The sequence below is a fragment of the Saccopteryx bilineata genome, chromosome 2 (genome assembly GCF_036850765.1).
Source record: "Saccopteryx bilineata isolate mSacBil1 chromosome 2, mSacBil1_pri_phased_curated, whole genome shotgun sequence".
Classification (NCBI taxonomy): domain Eukaryota; kingdom Metazoa; phylum Chordata; class Mammalia; order Chiroptera; family Emballonuridae; genus Saccopteryx; species Saccopteryx bilineata.
The window spans coordinates 349,245,125-349,259,578 of NC_089491.1; the positions used below are offsets into that span (position 1 = coordinate 349,245,125).

Below are 14,454 nucleotides of genomic sequence, written 5' to 3' on the forward strand. Positions count from 1 at the left end.
AAAGACAAAGGACAGCCCAAACAGAGGGAACAGTGTTAGCAAAAACTCTGAAACAATAAAATACAGTGGATGTTTAGGGACCTGTGGAAGCTTTTTCTTGTTCTAGACCAGGGGTCTCAAACTCGCGGCCCGCCGAACAATTTTGTGCGGCCCGCAGACTAATCCACAAAGTTCAAAATATTTTGGATAAAATTAAGTAAGCCTAGGGGCCTACTTGTATTTTTCATTTCTCTAGCATCCTAGCTAGATATTAGCTTAGTTAACAGCAGTTGTGATGCGAACTACAGTTTCTGGTCGTTTTGTGACACTGAGTAAACTGCATGTACGATTGTGCTTGTACTGATTTTTTTTTTGTTTTCAACTGCAGTGAGAAAAGTGTTGCGTAACAGTTGCCTTTTGTAGACCTAGTGCGGCCCGCCGAACGGCTGTGATCTTGCTCTGTGGCCCACATGCTGAGTTGAGTTTGAGACCCCTGTTCTAGACCATGGACAACTTTGGTGAGATGTGAAAACAGAGCCAAAAAAGGAAGATTAAATCCAGATATGGGAAGTGAGTAGTTTACTAAGGAGTTTGTGGTTTATTCTGTAGATAGATATTTTGTAAGTTTTGTGGAGCTATCCAAGAGGAATCATTAGAAAGTTTTGATCAAGGAGAAAGACATAATGGTAATAATGAAGATGGCAGCTGCTAAAACTTTTGAGTTATTATTAGGTATGTGCTAGGAACTACAGTATTACGTACTTTACTGGAGTCTTATGTGTTACATGAAGGAACCAAAACTTAAAACACATGAAGTTACTTGCCTAAGACACAGAACTAGTAAATCCTGGAATGTGGACTTGACCCCAAACCTCTCACTATAGTCTTCTGTTTAGCAGTAATTATATTTGTTTGAGGACAATAATTAAGGGACAAGAAGGATTACAGAACAGCTTGCAAGCAAGAGTTTAAAGGAAAGAAGAGTTGATTGTAGCCTGGGACTAGAAAAGGGGATAGATTCTAGGTACCTTTCTTTAGGTACAATTCTATAAATGATAGTGACTCACTAATTGGCATAGTAAAACTTTTTAAAATCTATACTGTTTCCGAATTGAATTACCAATACGTTATTTCATGTATACCATACAAGGTCACAGATATGACCTTGGGCAGTTTGGATCTCAAACAAAGAGCACCTCTCCTAATCATAGCAGCAACAGCGCTCCTCAAGACACTAGCACTGTAGTACGTAATCTCTAATGTGCAAAGAAGAAAGCACCTTTCTACATCAGTAACTTGTCTCTTCTCCTTTTATGTATAGTAAAAGAGACCACCACTTACCTATAGTCTACCATGGTCTGAAAAATATTAAATGGAAAATTTCAGAAATAAACAATTCATAAGTTATTTTAATTGTGCACTGTTCTGAGTACTGCAATGAAATCTTGCACTGTCCTGCTTCATCCTGCCCAGGATGTGAGTCATTCCTTTGTCTAATATTCACAGTGTACACACACTATCTGCTCAATTGTCACTTCTTAGCCTTTTCATCATCAGATTGACTGTTGCAGTATTGCAGTGCTTGTGTTCAAGTAACCTTTATTTTACTTAATAATGGCCCCAAAGTGCAAGAGTAGTGATGCTGGCAATTCAGATATGGCAGAGAGAAGCCGTAAGTGCTTCCTTTAAGTGAAAAGATGAGTACAGTACAATAAGATACTTTAAGAGAGTGAGAAACCTCATTCACATAACTTTTATTACAGTATATTGTTACAGTTCTATTTTATTATTTACTACTGTTGTTAATCTCTTACTGTGTCTAATTTATAAGTCAAACTTTATTATAGGTATGTATGTATAGCAAAAAATACATATACTGTAGGGTTTGGTGCTATTTGCTATTTCAGGCATCCTCTGGGAGGTCTTAGAACATAATGGGGAGTACTATATCTAAATTTAATTCCAGCCTGACCGGGCAGTGGCGCAGTGGATAGAGCATCGGACTAGGATGCGGAGGACCCAGGTTCGAGACCCCGAGGTCACCAGCTTGAGCGCAGGCTCATCTGGTGTGAGCAAAGCTCGCCAACTTGGACCCAAGGTCGCTGGCTTGAGCAAGGAATTACTCAGTCTGCTGAAGGCCCATGGTCAAGGCACATATGAGAGAGCAATCAATGAACAACTAAGGTGTCGCAATGAAAAACTGATGATTGATGCTTCTTATCTCTCTTTGTTCCTGCCTGTCTGTCCCTCTCTCTATTAAAAAAAATTTTTTAATTTAAATCTAATTCCACAAATATTTATTGACACCTATCATATATCAGACTCTAATACTGTCTCTCATCAGCTTCTTAAGGGACTGGAATATCTGTGAACACCTAACACTATACAGATTTTCTGTATGTGTGTGTGTGTGTGTGTGTGTGTGTGCGCGCGCACACACGTGCGCTTTTTTCTGTGGAGCCCTGTTGCTTTTATAAGTTTTTCAAAATAGTATGCTACAAAAGGAGGAAGAACTACTTATCTAGAAATGGAGAATGGTTCTGAACCCTGAATGCTTAATTACCAGCAAAAAGTTTTAAAAATAAAGATATCAAAACTCAACTGCAACTTCCAGGGATTATGATTCAGTGAATTTGAGGTAGACTACCAGTAAGCAAGGGTTGATAGCCACAGATCTATATAGGAGTACCAAAAGGTACTTCATGAGAACATGTACTATTTGTTAATTATTGCACTCCTAGAGTCTAGAAAGTGGCCTCAGTAATATTTATTTATATATAATATTTAGGCACTCAGTAAATATTTATTGAATGAATGAGTAGTAGAGCCTTAGAGTTCAGAAAAGTTAAAAAAGACACCCCCCCATTACTTTATCATTCGTGGTCTTGATGGAATCAGTAAAAACATTTCCTCATACAGTAACAGTATACCTACCTTTGTACTCTAAAATGCTGTTATTGATATCCATCATAAGCAAATGCTATTAGGAGAAATAAAACTAATGAGTAGGAACCTCAGGTCCATGGTATATGGAAGAGTTATCAACAGGAAATATGAGAACATTTTATTGGGGGTTCTGGCTGTTTTAGCATAGCCTTTTATTTAGGTGGCTTTACTTTGGGAAGGATCATGTATATAGTGATCAAACAGTCCTTTTAAACAGGTCCTATTTGTATTTAGTGGCTTCTTTTTTTTTTTCTCTTCCCATCTTTATTCCCAAGTAATGGAGAGCACCTTCCAATTACTGAGTCTTTCTAGGGTAGTATGATATTTTAATATTCTTAAGTATTCCTTTCTGTGATTGAGAGGTATTGTGAATTAATTTATATGGAGGTATTACAGAAGCAATGATATATGCCAGCTGGCAGAAAACTGATGTATGGCAAATTAAAATTGTATGAACTGCTTTCTCTGGAAATTATGAGTAAGAGTGTTGGGATAAATTGGGCTTTTTGGTAACAAATTATCTTTAGTATGGAATCTATAAGCATCTGAAAATTCCAGATTTCTCTTATTTAGAGCAGTTAATAATTTTTAAGTACGTATGTTAGAGTCACTTTACAGAATATGTCAACTACTTCTAGAAATATTGGGGGAAAGTGAAATGATAGTTTTTTAAATTTCAGACCAAAGGAGATTTCTTTTTTGCCCAACTAATTTGGAAGGGTTATGAAAGGAGATAGTCTTGTGATTCATTTCAATTAATATCATACATAGGATGTTTTAATAGGTGTAAAAAATGGGTTAGGGCTAAGAAGGAACATGAGGACCTACAAACAAGTGGCCGTGAAACAAGTAATTTGAGGCTTTCTTTTAAAGCAGGGGTCCCCAAACTATGGCCCGTGGGCCGCATGCAGCCCCCTGAGGCCATTTATCTGGCCCCCACCGCACTTCCGGAAGGGGGACCTCTTTCATTGGTGGTCAGTGAGAGGAGCACATTGACCATCTCCATTAGCCAAAAGCAGGCCCATAGTTCCCATTGAAATACTGGTCAGTTTGTTGATTTAAATTTACTTGTTCTTTATTTTAAATATTGTATTTGTTCCTGTTTTGTTTTTTTACTTTAAAATAAGATATGTGCAGGGTGCATAGGGATTTGTTCATAGTTTTTTTATAGTCTGGCCCTCCAACGGTCTAAGGGGCAGTGAACTGGCCCCCTGTGTAAAAAGTTTGGGGACCCTTGTTTTAAAGCAAAGGGACATGACCTAAAGGATTAGAAATTATTTTATTTGCCTGACCTGTGGTAGCGCAGTGGCTAAAGCGTTGACTTGGAATGCTGAGGTTACTGATCCAAAACCCTGGGCTTGCCTGGTCAAGGCATATACAGGAAGCAACTGATGCTTCCTGATTTTACCCCTCTCTTTCTCTTTCACTCTCTCTCTCTCCCTCTCGTTTCTCCTCTCTAAAAAAAAAAAAATCAATAAATAAGAAAATGAAAAATTATTTTATTCATAACATCCTTTTTATTACATTTATTGAGGTGACATTGGTTGATAGAATCATATAGGTTTCTTTTATTTATTTATTTTTTACAGAGACAGAGAGTAAGTCAGAGAGAGGGATAGACAGGGACAGACAGACAGGAACGGAGAGAGATGAGAAGCATCAATCATTAGTTTTTCATTGCGCGTTGCAACACCCTAGTTGTTCATTGATTGCCTTCCCATATGTGCCTTGACCGTGGGCCTTCAGCAGACTGAGTAACCCCTTGCTGGAGCCAGCGACCTTGGGTTCAAGCTGGTGGGCTTTTGCTCAAACCAAATGAGCCCGCGCTCAAGCTGGCGACCTCGGGGTCTCGAACCTGGATCCTCTGCATCCCAGTCCGACGCTCTATCCACTGTGCCACCGCCTGGTCAGGCAGGATCATATAGGTTTTAAGTGTACATTTGTATGATGCATGATATTCATAACATGTTGAATTAACGTTTTATGAGACAGCCTCTTTGGCTTTGTGGATTCTGCTGAGCAGGGAGGCTTTTAATTAGATAAAGTCTTTTAGGTTTGTCCTTCTCAAACCTTTATATACATATAAATCATCTGGGGATCTTGTTAAAATGAAGGTTCTAATTTAGTAGGTTTGGAATGGGGTCTGAGAGTCCACACTTCCAGTAAGCTCCAAACAGATGCTAGTATTGCTGTTCTAAAAACCACATGATGAGAAGCAAAATTTGTTGAAGTAGGAGGAAATGACTGGATTAAGAACACTAACCTTGGAGAACGACTAAAGTACCACAATTTATGAATTGATGCATCTCATCTCTCTCCCTTCCTTTGTCTCTCTCGCAAAAACAAAGCAAAACAAAAACCATTAACATCGGAGATCAAGATACTACTTGTGTCGGTATAGTTTACTAAAAAGTAAGTTTAAATTCTCATCTTCCTTTCCCTTGTATCTAGATGGGGATGGTCAGATCATACATATCTGAAACTATAAAATTTTGACTATATGTCAAAAGACAAAAACAAAAAATTTTTTTGGCTATACAGACAGTAAGGCTGAATAAACAAGAGACCCCAAATGAGTTAATTTACCATTTCTTTCCTTGAGGAAATAGAAAAATATATCACTGAACTAAGTAAGTCATCAATTACTATTAAGACTTTTTTTTTCTTGAAAAGCAGGGAGGCAGAGAGACAGACTCCAGCATGCACCAGTAGGGGATGTACCCAGCAAGCCCCCTACTGGGCAATGCTCTGCCTATCTGGGTCCAGTGCTCTGTTGCTCGGCAACTGAGCTATTTTTAGTGCCTAAGGTAAGGCCATGGAGCCATCCTCAGCTCCTAGGGCCCATCTTGCTCCAACTGAGTCATGGCTGCGGGAGGGGAAGAGAGAGATAGAGCAAGAAGAAGGGAGAGGAGGAGGGGTGGAGAAACAGATGATCGCTTTTCCTGTGTGCCCTGACCAGGAATCAAACCCAGGACATCCACACATCGGGCTGACACTTAACACTGTGCCAGGGCTTACAATTAGGACTTTTAAAAAATTATAATTAATAGTCATACCAGTGTTACTAAACATTTGTTATCATTCAAATGTTTGAGCTTTACTATATCCAAGGCATATTAATCACTTATAATGTTTTCTAGATTTTCTGGTATAATGTTAGCTAGTAATCTTCAGTAGGTAATCAGGTAATAAGATCTTATTTTTTAGTGAAAGGAGGGGAGGCAGAGACAGACTTTTGCAAGCACCCCAACTGGGATCTACCCAACAAATCCACTAGGGGGTGATGCTCTGCCCATTTGGGGCCCTTGCTCTGTTGCGTCTGGAGTCGATTTTTAGCACCTGAGGTGGAAGGCATGGAGCCATCCTTAGCACTTGGGGCTAACTCGCTCTAATTGAGCCATGACTGCAGGAGGGGAGGAGAAAAGAGAGAAGGAGAGACAGAGAGAAGCGAAAAGGGGAGGGGTGGAGAAGCAGATGGGCTCTTCTCCTGTGTGCGCTGACTAGGAGTCGAACCCAAGATGTCCACATGTTGGGCTGATGCTCTAACACTGAGCCTACCGGCCAGGGCTTAAGATCTTTTTTTTAAATTCATTTTATTTATTTATTTTTTAAAATTTATTTATTTATTTACTTTGTGACAGAGATAGAGGGACAGACAGGAAGGGAGAGAGATGAGAAGCATCAGTTCTTCGTTGCGACACCTTACTTACTCGTTGATTGCCTTCCCATATGTGCCTTGACGGAGGGGTGGGCCTACAGCAGATTGAGTGACTCCTTGCTCAAGCCAGCAATCTTGGGCTCAAGCTGATAAGTCTTGCTCAAACCAAATGAGCCTGCACTCAAGCCGGTGACCTCGGGGTCTCGAACCTGGGTCCTCTGCATCCCAGTCCGATGCTCTATCCACTGCACCACCACCTGGTCAGGCTTTATTATTCATTTTAGAGTGAAGAGAGAGTGAGAGAGAAAGGGAAAGAGGCAGGAAACACCAACTCCCATATGTGCCTTGACAAGTCAAGCTCAGGGTTTTGAACTGGTGACCACAGCGTTCCAGGTCAGTGCTTTATCTACTGCGCCAACACAGGTCAGGCAGGTAATCAGATCTTAATTTTTTTTAAAATTTTTATGGGTGTTGGATACAGCATAATCTGACTGTCCAATTGATATGGAGATGCTTACCCAAAATCTATGTACTCTTGTTGATCAATGTCACCCTGTTTAATTTAGTTTTCCAAATAAAATTAATTAATTAAAAAAAAAATTTTTTTTTGGCCCTGGCCGGTTGGCTCAGTGGTAGAGCATCGGCCTGGCGTGCAGAAGTCCCGGGTTCGATTCCCGGCCAGGGCACACAGGAGAAGCACCCATCTGCTTCTCCACCCCGCCCCCTCTCCTTCCTCTCTGTCTCTCCCCCTCCCGCAGCCGAGGCTGCATTGGAGCAGGGATGGCCCGGGCGCTGGGGATGGCTTCTTGGCCTCTGCCCCAGGCACTAGAGTGGCTCTGGTCGCAACAGAGCGACGCCCCGGAGGGGCAGAGCGTCGCCCCCTGGTGGGCGTGCCAGGTGGATCCCGGTTGGGCGCATGCGGGAGTCTGTCTGACTGTCTATCCCCGTTTCCAGCTTCAGAAAGGTACAAAAAAAAAAAATGGTTTTTTTTTTTGGTCCTGGCTAGTTGGCTCAGTAGTAGAGCGTCAGCCTGACATGTGGATGTCTTGGGTTCAATTCTCGGTCAGGGCACATAGAAATGCCCATCTATTTCTTCTCCCCCCATACATATTTCTTTCTCTCTCTCTATCTCTCTCCCCCCCTCCTTCCTTTCCTCCCTTTCTCCCCCTTCTGCAGCCATGGCTCAATTGGAGCAAGTTGACCCCAAGCACTGAGGATGGCTCTATAACCTCCTCCTGAGGCACCAAGAAGGGCTCTGTTGCTGAGCAATGGCGCAGTGCCCCCTAGTGGGCTTGCCAGGTGGATCCCAGATGGGGGCATGTGAGAGTCTGTCTCTGTTTCTCTCCCCTCACTGAATAAAAAATAAAAATAGACCCTGGCCGGTTGGCTCAGTGGTAGAGCGTCGGCCTGGCGTGCAGGAGTCCCGGGTTCGATTCCCAGCCAGGGCACACAGGAGAAGCGCCCATCTGCTTCTCCATCCCTCCCCCTCTCCTTCTTCTCTGTCTCTCTCTTCCCCTCCCGCAGCCAAGGCTCCATTGGAGCAGGGATGGCCCGGGCACTGGGGATGGCTCTGTGGCCTCTGCCTCAGGTGCTAGAATGGCTCTGGTTGCAACAGAGCGATACCCCAGGTGGGCAGAGTATCGCCCCCTGGTGGGCATGCCGGGTGGATCCCGGTCGACCGCATGCGGGAGTCTGTCTGACTGCCTCCCCATTTCCAACTTCAGAAAAATAAAAAAAATAAAAAAAATTAGAAATAAATAAAAATAAAAATAGTTTTTTTTTTTCTGACCAGGCATTGGCGAAGTGGATAGAGCATCAATAGCCTGGAATGCTGAGGACCTAGGTTCAAAACCCTGAGGTCACCAGCTTGAGCACAGCTTATCCAGCATGAGTGTGGATTCACCATGTTGAGCATGGGGTCACCAGCCTGAGCATGGGATCATAGACATAACTTTATGCTTGCTGGCTTGAGCAAGGGGTCACTGGCTGGCTGGAGTCCCCTGGTGAAGGCACATATGAGAAAACAATTAATGAAAAACTAAAGTGCTGCAACTATGAGTTGATGCTTCTCATCTGTCTTCCTTCCTGTCTGTCTGTCCTTGTTTGTCATCTCTCTCCTTCTCTCTCTCATTAAAAAAAAATTTTTTTATTTTAGAGAAAGAGGAAATGTGGAAGAGGGAGAGAGAGAGAAAAAGAGAGATAGAGAAACGGTCTGTTGTTCTACTTATTTATGCATTCATTGGTTGATTCTTGTACATGCACTAAACCAGTAATTGAACCTTTAGCCTTCATGTATGGGGACAACACTCAAGCTAAATCAGTGGTGCCCAACCCCCGGGCCGTGGACCAGTACCGGTCCACAGAGAAAGAATAAATAACTTACATTATTTCCGTTTTATTTATTTATTTATATTTAAGTCTGAACGATGTTTTATTTTTAAAAAATGACCAGATTCCCTCTGTTACATCCGTCTAAGACTTACTCTTGACTCTTGTCTCAGTCACGTGATACATTTATCCATCCCACCCTAAAGGCCGGTCTGTGAAAATATTTTCTGACATTAAACCGGTCCGTGGCCCAAAAAAGGTTGGGGACCACTGAGCTAAATGAGCTACCCAGCCAGGGCAGATCTTATGGTTTTGTTATAACTATTAAATCATTCAACAAAGTATGAGCTGGTATACATGCTAAAAATAAACAACACTGTTATATCATGATTAGTTGTGAGATTTCTCAAAAATAGTTAGCTACTAAAAATATGTAAACTTATGAGAGCTTTCTTTTAAAAAATTAATTGGAGACTTTTATATCTTATGACAGAGTTAAATCTAGATGGTTATAAAACCTCCTTAATTAGTGCTCCTAAAAATGTTAGGTAAAACAAATATATAAACACATAATTTATATATACATAATTTACATGATACACTAAAAATGAAAGGAAACCTCTAGTTTAGTGCTCCTAAAAAGGCTGGGTAAAACAATAAGAAAAGGCCAGTCACCCAACAGAAAAATGTGTGACAGCCTGACCTATGGTGACGCAGTGGATAAAGCATGGACCTGGAATACTGAGGTCACTGGGTTTGAAACCCAGGGCTTGCCTGATCAGGGCAAATAGGAGAAGCAACTAATAGAGTTGATTCTTCCTGCTCCTCCCCACTTCCTCTCTCTCTCTCTATCTCTGCCCCTCTCTCTAAAATCAATTAATAATTTTTTTTCCCCCCTGAGAAAAGCAGGAAGAGAGAGAGACAGGAACATCAAGCTGCTCCTGTATGTACCCTGACTGGCAACCTCCACACTTGGGGTCAATACTCCAACCAACCGAGCTACCCGGCCAGGGCTTAATTTTTATTGATTTTTAGAGAGACAGAGGAAGAGAGAGAGGACAGAAAGTATTTTTTGTTGTGCCACTAAGTTGTGCATTTTTTGGTTGCTTCCTGTGTGCACCCTGACTGGGGATCAAACCCACAAGCTTGTTCTTTTGGGATGGTGCTCTTAACTGACTGAGCTAACTGAACAGGCTAATAAATTAAATCTTTAAAAAAAAGAAAAAGAGGCCTGGCCTGTTGGTATAGAAGTAGAGTGTTAGCCAGGCTTGTGGAAGTCCCAGGTTCAATTCCCGGTCAGAACACACAGGAGAAGTGACTGTCTGCTTCTCCACCTTTCTCTCTCTCTTGTCTTTCTGTCTCTGTCTCTGTCTCTGTCTCTCTCTCTCTCTCTCTCTCTCTCTCTCTCTATTCTCCCACAGCCATGTCTTGAATGGTTTGAGTAAGTTGGCCACAGATGCTGAGGATGGCTCCTTGGCCTCGCCTCAGGCACTAAAATATATCGGTTGCCAATCAACGGAGCAACACCCCTTAGGGGGCTTACCATGTGGATCCCCATCACGGCACTTGCAGGAGTCTGTCTTTCTGCCTCCCCACTTCCCACTTAATTTAAAAAAAAAAGAAAAGAAAAATGTATGATACATGAAGAGGCATTTGCCAGAAGCCCAATATACATGAAATAAATTACCAGTAAACACAGCCTCATTTTAATATTAAGAGATGCTAATTAAAAGCACTAGATAAACATTTTACATCTATCTGATTGGTAAAAATTTTAAAGTTTGAAAATACTTAGAGTAGACAAGGATATGGAATAATGGGAGCTCATACATTGTTGGTTAGGAGCATAAATTAAACCAGCAGTTTCGGAAAATAATTTTACACTACCTAGAAAAGATGAACATATGCGTATACTCAACAATCCAGTAATTTTATTCTTAAATGTATATAGTAATTTAGAGAAATTCTTAAACATGTGCCCCAAGAGACAAATATAAGAGTTTTCACTGTAGCATTATTATAACTGGGGAAAACATTAGAAATGACCCAAGTGTTCATATGCTATAAAATGGATAAAATACACTTTGGTATGTTTATACAATGGAAATGTTGTTTATTCAGCAATCAGAATGAATGAACTCCAGCTACACCCATCATCAAGGATGAATTTTCAGAACCTAATAATTGTTTTACAAAAGCAAAATATTGCAGAATACATATAATATGATTATATTTAATTTTTTAATTTTTAATTTTAGTGAGAGGAGGGGAGGCAGAGAGACAGACTCTTGCATGCGCCCGCAGAGATCCACCTGGCATGCCCATCGGGGGCAATGCTCCATTGCAGCCAGAGCCATTTTTTAGTACCTGAGGCAGAGGCCATGGAGCCATCCTCAGCGCCCATCCCAGCTTGGCTCCAATGGAGCCTTGGCTGCAGGAGTGGAAGAGAGAGCTAGGAAGGAGAGGGGGAAGGATGGAGAAGCAGATGGTTGCTTTTCCTGTGTGCCCTGACCGGGTATCGATCCCAGGACTTCCACAAGCCGGGCCGACGCTCTACCACTGAGCCAGCCAGCCAGGGCTTTATATTTAAAATTTATAAAACAAAACAATATTAACATTGCTTAAGGCTAATACATACAAATGTATAAAAATTGTGAAGAAAGCCAAAAGAAAGATTAACATAATTCAGAGTGATGGTTTCCTCTTTAAATCTGAGAGGTTATGTGATAGATGAGCTTCAAAGATATTAGTCATTTTTTATTTTTTTACAGAGACAGAGAGAGAAAGGGATAGACAGACAGGAATGGGGAGAGAGATGAGAAGCATCAATCATCAGTTTTTCATTGCAACACCTCAGTTGTTCATTGATTGCTTTCTCATATCTGCCTTGACTGTGGTGCTACAGCAGACCGAGTAACCCCTTGCTCCAGCCAGCGACCTTGGGTCCAAGCTGGTGAGCTTTTGCTCAAACCAGATGAGCCCTCGCTCAAGCTGGCGACCTCAGGGTCTCGAACCGGGGTCCTCCGCATCCCAGTCCTACGCTCTATTCACTGCGCCACCGCCTGGTCAGGCTTATTTATGTTTTTGGTAATATTTTACTTCTTGAGCTGGATAGGAAATACATGGGTCTAAATCAGGGGTCTCAAACTCAACTCAGCATGTGGGCCGTAGTGCAAGATCACAGCCGTTCAGCGGGCCACACTAGGTCTACAAAAGGCAACTGTTATGCAACACCTTTCTCACTGCAGTTGAAAACAAAAAAAAAATCAGTACAACAAGCACAATCGTACATGCAGTTTACTCAGTGTCACAAAACGACCAGAAACTGTAGTTCGCATCACAACTGCTGTTAACTAAGCTAATATCTAGCTAGGATGCTAGAGAAATGAAAAATACAAGTAAGCCCCTAGGCTTACTTAATTTTATCCAAAATATTTTGAACTTCGTGGATTAGTCTGCGGGCCACACAAAATTGTTCGGCGGGCTGCATGCTGCCCACGGGCCGCAAGTTTGAGACCCCTGGTCTAAATGTTTTTATTATTTTTTTTAATTTTTTAATTTTTTTTTTACAGGGACAGAGAGAGTCAGATAGAGGGATAGACAGAAACGGAGAGAGATGAGAAGCATCAATAATCAGTTTTTTGTTGCGACACCGTATAGTGTTCATTGATTGCTTTCTCATATGTGCCATGACCACGGGCCTTCAGTAGACTGAGTAACCCCCTGCTCGAGCCAGTGACCTTGGGTCCATGCTAGTGAGCTTTTTGCTCAAGCCAGATGAGCCCGCGCTCAAGCTGGCAACCCCAGGGTCTCGAACCTGGGTCCTTCCGCATCCCAGTCCGACGCTCTATCCACTGCGCCACTGCCTGGTCAGGCTATTATTATTTAAAATGTATCTGATATATACTTAATGTTTCATAACTCTAAAATAGAAAAATGTATTTAGATAAATTAAAGGTTATTTCTGTTATAGCTTTACTCATTTGTATGTCAGTATTGCCTTGAGTGGGTGAGAATAGGATGACATTAAAGGGATTTGATGGGAAAGTTTTAGTTGGAGGATGACATACCTTTGAACATCTCCCTTATGTGTAATCATGAAAAATTGTTGCAAACCACAGCTTTAAGTTTAGAGCAATATAGGTTACTGGGGTAGGCAGATCTGCAAACGAGTAACTAATATAATATTAGAGGCGTGTTTACCAAAAAAATGGCTAGAGATCAGCCAGAGAAGCTTGATGAAGTACATGTTATTTAAGCTGGGTCTTTAGGAATGAGGGAACCTACACTCCCCAGTGATGGATAAGTAATTAATTATGCAGGCACAGAAGCCTAAAAGTCCATGGAGAGTCCAGTGAGTCAATTCAAGTACATATTTTAGGAGCTATACTGTGAAGAGCTTTATCTAACACATTTTGGAATTTGCACTGGGGACATTGAGGTTTTATTACTAAATTAGGGATGTTGACTTGAGGATTATATGCAAGGCTTTGTTGTAGGAGTTTCCTTGAGACTGTGTATTTATGTTCTTTTCTTCCACTTGCAGGCTGCTATATGGCAAGCACTAAACCATTATGCTTACCGAGATGCAGTTTTCCTTGCAGAACGACTGTATGCAGAAGGTTTGTAGTATATTCATTTCTATAAAGTCATAAATAAATAAAATATATAAATGTCATACTTCTGATGACTTTGATAAGATTCTGAATGTTGCTTTTGTTTTTATGATTGACACTAGTTCATAAAAACTTCTTTGTTTCTTTGTGGCTCCCTTATATGCTAATTTTTTTTTTGTATTTTTCTGAAGCTGGAAAAGGGGAGAGACAGACAGACTCCGCATGCGCGCGACCGGGATCCACCCGGCACGCCCACCAGGGGGCCACGCTCTGCCCACCAGGGGGCAATGCTCTGCCCCTCTGGGGCGTCGCTCTGTCGTGACCAGAGCCACTCTAGTGCCTGGGGCAGAGGCCAGGGAGCCATCCCCAGCGCCCAGGCCATCTTTGCTCCAGTGGAGCCTCGCTGTGGGAAGGGAAGAGAGAGTCAGAGAGGAAGGAGAGGGGGAGGGGTGGAGAAGCAGATGGGCACTTCTCCTGTGTGCCCTGACCGGGAATCGAACCCAGGACTTCTGCACACCAGGCCGACGTTCTACTGCTGAGCCAACCGGCCAGGGCCTATATGCTAATTTTAATAACAGTAGAGTTACTTCACATTTTACACTATGGCTTACTTAATCTTTCCCAATCCTTAGGGTTTTTTTTTTTTTTTTAAGGTTTTTTATTAGAACAGAGTCTATTCTGTGGCAAAGAGCATGGATTAGAGTCTATGGCCTCAGAATAAACCCTAACACTGTCACTTAAATACGCAGTTGTATACCTTGGGCAAGTTACTTAATGTCTGAGTATTACAGATTTCTCAGCTAAAGATAAAAATTGCCTCATAAAATTGAGGAATTGGCACAGCCTTCTTCAAATAATGTGTATTTTGCTTTTCTTATTAATTATTGTTAATTCTCTTTCTAAGATGCTAATATAGATGATTATGTA

At 41.7% G+C, this 14,454-nt stretch overlaps 1 protein-coding gene across 5 annotated transcripts in view; it reads left to right on the forward strand.

The window, feature by feature from the left end:
- Nucleotides 1-14,454, forward strand: part of CDC27 (cell division cycle 27) — a 78,364-nt gene that overhangs the window by 7,716 nt on the left and 56,194 nt on the right. For all 5 annotated transcript variants that reach the window (XR_010729469.1, XM_066262679.1, XM_066262680.1 and 2 more), the window contains exon 2: nucleotides 13,458-13,533. Coding sequence is in view for 4 of the 5 variants with exons in the window: in XM_066262679.1 (XP_066118776.1) it covers nucleotides 13,458-13,533 (76 nt within the window). In the remaining variant the exon portion in view is untranslated. The remainder of the gene's footprint in view (nucleotides 1-13,457; nucleotides 13,534-14,454) is intronic.